The sequence below is a fragment of the Triticum dicoccoides genome, chromosome 3A, assembly GCF_002162155.2.
Source record: "Triticum dicoccoides isolate Atlit2015 ecotype Zavitan chromosome 3A, WEW_v2.0, whole genome shotgun sequence".
Taxonomy (NCBI): Eukaryota; Viridiplantae; Streptophyta; class Magnoliopsida; order Poales; family Poaceae; genus Triticum; species Triticum dicoccoides.
Window position 1 is genome coordinate 112,794,150 of NC_041384.1, and position 6,382 is coordinate 112,800,531.

Sequence of the window (6,382 nt, forward strand, 5' to 3'; positions counted from 1 at the left end):
AGATAGAGAAACAAGAGCACACCTTCATATCAAGGCGCACAATCGCATGTCCAAACCACTATAATAGTACTCCATCTATCCCAAATTTTTTGTCTTAAATTTGTCTAGATACGGATGTATCTAATACTAAAACGTGACTTGATTCATCGTATTTAGACAAATCTAAGACAAGAATTTTGGGACGGAAAGAGGGGAGTAGTATAGTACAATGGTACTGCAATTCTCAACAAGCTATACGGACTACTTATGTGCCAATTATAATGGTATGTAGACCACCCCCCTCCCCGCCCCCTCCACACACACATTTGTTCCTCATTTTTCTTCTCCAAGCTCAGCTTTTCATATTCATCATTTAAATAATTTAGAGATGATACTACACCGCAAAAAATTGAAATATAAACATCACAATTTAAACACAAACATTATCAATTTATGGTGTAAATTTAAATTTATTTTATTTCGAGATACTCTTCTATTGGTTTCCATGATGCACTCACATACGCTCCACTAGATTGTTGATAAGTTGTCGCTGCGCTTCTCAATCAATGTTGTGGAAGGTCGATAATCTCTTCGATGAAGTCAACTTCAATATTACGTGCACCCAAGCCCTCATCCTTCATAATCATGTTGTGTGTGATCGCATAACAAGTCATCACCTTCCACAATGCCTTTGCACCCCACATTTTAGTAGGTCCATGAACAATCACAATACGTGCTTGGAGCGTTCCAAGTACCCTCTCCACGTTCTTTTTCACACCTTGCATTTTGGCAAAGAGTGACTTTTTGTTACCTTGTGAGTTAGAGATTGTTTTGACAAATGTGCCCATTGAGGCTTTGTCCTCGGCATTAGGTTCTCTAAAATACCATTTTCCAAGCACCATCATCATTGCAACGGCAAATCTGATCACATGCTTCGAGGCATCCGAATGTACACATCAATGGCGCCAAGAATGGACCATATGCAACCATCTGATATCGGTTGTGCATTTATGAGAGAAGAGAACCTAAGTAGCCCAGTGCAATCCCTCTTCAACATCAAGTAATCCTCGTAGCGCTTCACACTCTCCACAATGCGCAAGAACATATTCAGGTGCATCCAGAATTGATGCCGAAAGAAGCCATCGTCAAAGGTTGATTCAACTTCAAAGTAGCTGCCGTAGAGATCAACATGACCCATTGCCCTAAGTCGACTAAGAAATTGATGTCGGGGCCTACATAGAATCCTTCAAGTTGTGAATATGCTCCTCTTCCTTCTCCGTTTCTTAAAGAACACTCTACACCATTATAAATTCATCCTCTGAATCCATCATGTTCCTTGCGATTGAACAACAAATCCATACCCCATGTTATGTTCAATCTTTTTCACCGAACGCATGGTGTGTGTTGTGTACGACATGGAAGTCATTGCTAGAGGGACATACCATGATGGTGGAGGGGAGTGTTGGGAGATAGAGGTGAGGTGGGACGTCGAATGCGAGGTGGAGAGATGGGAGGACCGACCCAACGACAACCTCTAGGTGGGAGGGCTCGGTTAACACCAGTGACGAGGAGAGCAATCGCGTCATGAAGTCGGCCTTCGAGTTGCAGCGGCGTCTTGGTGGAGCGGCCCGACGATGATAACTAGGTCAGGGTGGACAGTGGTGCAGACGAGATTGACAAAGAAACATGAGAGAGAGGACCAAGAGTGAGGTGTGGGGTTTGACGGTGGAGCCGGGTTGTCCACGACTCAGACATCCCCTACTTCTCTCCTTATTTTGGAATTTTTAGAGCATCTACAACCGGACCTAGCTAAATTTGGCCCAAAATGTCTGCGGCCAGTGACTATTTAACACTCAAATATCCGATGTCATAACAGGGTACCTCATTTGTAAACCATCAAATTCATACAATCACATGCAACGTAGAACCTAATCTAAATCTTCGCTGGTGACCGTCCTTATTGTTCCCTCGGTGTCCCTGTCTGACGGCCGTGAGACCCGCGAAGTGAAGGTCTGGTCACCGGCGAGGTAGAGTAGGACATGGGACACGGACTGTCCCACATGAGACATGAGGCGTCACCGTCTCCCATAACCTACTCTTTCTCATCGGAGCCTGATGCTACCTTCCTTAGATTGCGACGCTAGGTGCCTGCATGCAACTCCGCCTTCGTGGCCTCCGTCTCGAGGGCTGTCATGGCCACGCATGCCTTGCGCCTCGCATGGCGGACATGCCTCGCGATATTAGCATGTGGTTCGTGGGTATGCCAACATTGACCTCCGACCCGGAGCCGGACGACGCGGGGACGATGGGACAACAAAGGGGTTGCGCCTCCAGGCAATGGTCATCGCTCCCGGCGAGGCCGTAGCCACACGCCTCCTGCCACCAGCCTCGGCGGATCCAAGCACCATTTGATGCAATGGATTCCCGCCTGATCTAGTCAGACCGCGATCGGGCACACTCCTCCCGGGAGTGACGGAGAGCCATACAGACGACCATCTCCTCCTCGACCCCGCATGGGACGAGGTCCCAGTCGACGGATCCACACATCTCAGAGTTGGATCCACTGCCGGCCATGCGGAAGAACCCGACAAGAGCTTGAGGACGGAGTGGAGTGGCTAGGGTTTGATTTGGAGTGCGGATAGGGATGAATATATGTGAAACCATAGTGGACCGCATCTCCATATCCGGGTATGGGGCTCCAATCAGCCCGGGCTTTTGGGCTGCGTTTTGGTGCGGCGGGTCGGGTGAATTTTTACTGTGGAGGCAGGTCGCTCGGGTGTTCGGAACGGATACGAGGCGTCCGGTCATAGATGCCCTTAAAGCAGGGGATTCGGAACAATTAGGGAAGGTTTAGACTTTTGGAGGACCTTTTCTCCGGACGAGAGAGAGGGCGAGTGGGAGAGGATCGGGTGCATTGTGATGCGACAGAAGCAACGAGACGAGGGAGAGGGAGAGCATATTTGCGTGTGTGGAGCGAGGGAGCAGGGGGGAGGGAGCGCATTGCGTACGGAGAAGGAGAGGAGGGCGCGTACGGTACGGGGCGGTGGATGGGATGGTATTTCGGGGTAACGGCCGTGTTAGCCGGGGCAGCTCCGCCACTTGCCGGGCCGCCGCGCGCCACTCCGCCCGAAATATGTTAACCTTTGTTCGGTCGAGTCTCTCCCGCGCACTATATATCGTCTCATGATCCTCGTCTCCGGCCACAATTAATAGTAACCGCTCCCCCCGCAATACCTGCCATTCCCCCCCTCCTCCACCATCGATCTACTCTCCATTACTTTCTCCCTCCCTCCCTCTCTCTGCTCGACTAGATCGCTCGATCAATCGATCTTCCTTTTCTTGGTTGGCTGATTGGTTTCATCGTCCTCTGTGACGAAGGCGCTGTCGTCGTTGATGGATTGATGGATTGATCGATCGAGTGCTGCAGCAACTGGTCAATAGGTCTGTTCGTGGGTCGTCTGCTCAGTTGCATCGCCATCGCCTTCAATTCCACTCGTTTTCAAGCCCCGTTGATCGGATCAAAGGGGCCGGGATTAACCTGACCTAACCTCGCGACCGAATTCCCCTCCCCACTTGACGTCCGTCCACCGGCCGTGTCCATCGCAACAAGGAATTCTTCTTCTTTGCACCTCGTATCCTATTCCTACATAGCGGGCTCGGTGGCGGTTCGCGTACGTGATCCTCGGGAGAATTGACAGTTGTGATTCATAGCGCGCGCGCGGGCGCGGGCGATCGAGGCGAGCAAGGCGGCATGGGGGCCGAGCACCACTCGCCGTCGTCGGCCAAGACCTCCCCTCGCGGCTCCGGCGTGGGTGGCGGGGGCGAGCAGTACTCCCCGTCGACCAAGTCTCCGCGCGGTGGTGCCGGAGGCGGAGGCGAGCACTACTCCGCGTCGAGCAAGTCCCCGCGCGCTGGCGGCATCGGCGGTGTCTCGTCCTTGCTCCCGAGCGGCGGCGTGTCGTCCCTGCTGCCGAGCGGCGCGGTGGCGACGCTGCTCGAGAGCAGGTGGACGCTCTCCGGCGCCATCACCGTGTTCCTGTTCCTCGCCGTCACGCTCACCGTCACGACGTCGTCGTCGTCGCTGTCCCCCGTCTCGGCCTCCTTCTTCTCCTTCCTCCCGGCCGGCCGCGCCGCCCTCGTCGAGCCGCCGCAGGCCCAGCAGCAGCCGCAGGCCCCGCCGCCGCCTCCGCCCGGCGCCGGCGTGCCGCGGCTGGCGTACCTCGTGTCCGGGTCCAAGGGCGACCTGGACCGGCTGTGGCGCGCGCTGCACGCGCTCTACCACCCGCGCAACCTCTACGTGGTGCACCTGGACCGCGAGGCGCCCGTGGGCGAGCGGCTGGAGCTGGCGGCGCGGGTGGCCAACAGCACCGTCTTCCGCCGCGTCGGCAACGTGGAGGTGATCCGCCGCGCCAACATGGTGACCTACCGCGGGCCGACCATGGTGGCCAACACCCTGCACGCCTGCGCCGTGCTCTTCCGCCGCAGCCGCGACTGGGACTGGTTCATCAACCTCTCCGCCTCTGACTACCCGCTCATGTCCCAGGACGGTACGCGCCTCATTTTTTCCCCAGCAAAACTGTTTAAAATATTGCCATCTCATCTATCCATAAACCATAATCGAATCCGCTGACCAACCAACCGCAGATGTGCTGCACGTATTCTCGACGCTGCCGCGCAACGTCAACTTCGTCGAGCACACCAGCCGCCTCGGCTGGAAGGAGTGAGCGCCCTCCCCTCCCCTTCTTCCCCCCCTCCGGCCGGCGATCCACGGCGGCGACTGACCGTGGCTTGGCTTGATGTGCAGGGGGCAGCGCGCGCAGCCGCTGATCGTGGACCCGGGGCTGTACGCGTCGAAGAAGCAGGACATCTTCTACGCGTCCGGGCGGCGGGAGCTGCCGACGGCGTTCCGGCTGTACACGGGGTCGGCGTGGGTGGCGCTGACGCGGGACTTCGCCGAGTACGTGGTGTGGGGGTGGGACAACCTGCCGCGGACGCTGCTCATGTACTACGCCAACTTCGTGTCGTCGCCGGAGGGCTACTTCCAGACGGTGCTCTGCAACGCGCCCCGGTTCGTGCCCACCGTCGCCAACCACGACCTCCACCACATCCAGTGGGACGTGCCGCCGCGCCAGCACCCGCACGCGCTCACGCTCGGGGACATGGACCGCATGGTGCGCAGCGACGCGCCGTTCGCGCGCAAGTTCGCGCGCGACGACCCCGTGCTCGACGCCATCGACGCCCAGCTGCTGGGCGGCCGCGGCGGGAACGGCACGGCAGGGGCGGGGATGTTCGTGCGGGGAGGCTGGTGCGGCGAGAACGGGGACTGCGAGGGCGCCGCCGGCGACGAGGACTGGGTGCTCCGGCCCGGGCCCGGCGCCGAGCGGCTGCGCAGGCTCATGGACCGGATCGTCAGGTCGGAGGCGTTCGCGAACCGCCAGTGCAAGTAGCTAAGGTCGGCTTGACATGGTCGGTCGTGCGTGCAAGCCAGGTTAGCGTCATGCATGCACTGTGTGGTGTGCTCGTTTCCTTCGACGTTTGTACAAAATCATGCATCAGGGCGTACATACCGTATGGCATACATACATACATAGAGCGAGAAATATAGTAGAGAGCTTCGTGGTACATTATTGGTTTTATTACGGCACTCATCTCTGGTTTGCTGGTGTATGGACTCAGGAGGAGGAAAAATGTTTAAATGTTTTAACTGATCCATCAATCACCCATTAGATGGACACATGTTGTTCCTCTTCTTAATCACATTTTCAGTAGAAAAGAAAGGTGGTTCAGTCAATGTGGTCATGGGAGTTTCTTGCTCCAGTTAATGCTGGGTCCAGATAAAATCCTGTGCAAACTTCTCCCGGAATCAATCGAAGGATTCGATTAAAAAACACGTACAGATGATGTGAAGTAAACAAGTCTGAAGACTGAAACTGATGCCGGAGTCCGACCGTCGTCTCGCAAGAAAAACAGGATAAAGGAGACCTCGACTCTGAACTCTTAACGCTTAAGCAAGCAGCAGGGTTGCTGTCGGAGATGAGCAGTAGAAAAAACAGGTGGAGGATGTTGGCGATCACCGCTTCTCGAGCTTTCGATTGATTGCCCGATCGGTGCCATGGCAGCACCTGGACCGTAGAAGCACACATCTTGCCGTTAGGAGACAAGACCATTACGAGTGGTCTACGGAGACCAGGCAGCACCGGCTACCAATAGAACGCCCAAATCTTATCGTTCCAAGATACGCCCGCCGGCCGACCCGCCGTAAGCAAATTTCAACAATTTCGTATGGTCCCCTTGAGATTTTTGACGTTTTAAGTTGGATGTGCCTCAAGCCATGGGCGCCAGTTGCCAAACTAGTTTCCGGAATTATAGATAAATAGAAGGAGGTGTTCTTGCGATCATCTCT

The 6,382-nt window shown here is 55.3% G+C and overlaps 1 protein-coding gene across 1 annotated transcript; it reads left to right on the forward strand.

The window, feature by feature from the left end:
* Nucleotides 1–3,169: 3,169 nt before the first annotated feature.
* LOC119267464 (beta-glucuronosyltransferase GlcAT14B-like) lies at nt 3,170–5,695 on the forward strand. The gene is made up of 3 exons (XM_037548848.1): nt 3,170–4,526; nt 4,624–4,699; nt 4,784–5,695. The coding sequence occupies exons 1-3, from the start codon at nt 3,731–3,733 to the stop codon at nt 5,424–5,426; spliced, it is 1,515 nt and encodes a 504-aa protein (XP_037404745.1). The 5' UTR covers nt 3,170–3,730; the 3' UTR covers nt 5,427–5,695.
* The last annotated feature ends 687 nt before the right edge of the window (nt 5,696–6,382 follow it).

Excerpts from the sequence above, each read along its gene's own strand:
- LOC119267464 (XM_037548848.1), top strand. The coding sequence starts at position 3,731 with ATGGGGGCCGAGCACCACTCGCCGTCGTCGGCCAAGACCTCCCCTCGC. Across the intron at positions 4,527-4,623 it reads CCCGCTCATGTCCCAGGACG|ATGTGCTGCACGTATTCTCG; the intron begins GTACGCGCCTCA and ends AACCAACCGCAG. Across the intron at positions 4,700-4,783 it reads AGCCGCCTCGGCTGGAAGGA|GGGGCAGCGCGCGCAGCCGC; the intron begins GTGAGCGCCCTC and ends CTTGATGTGCAG.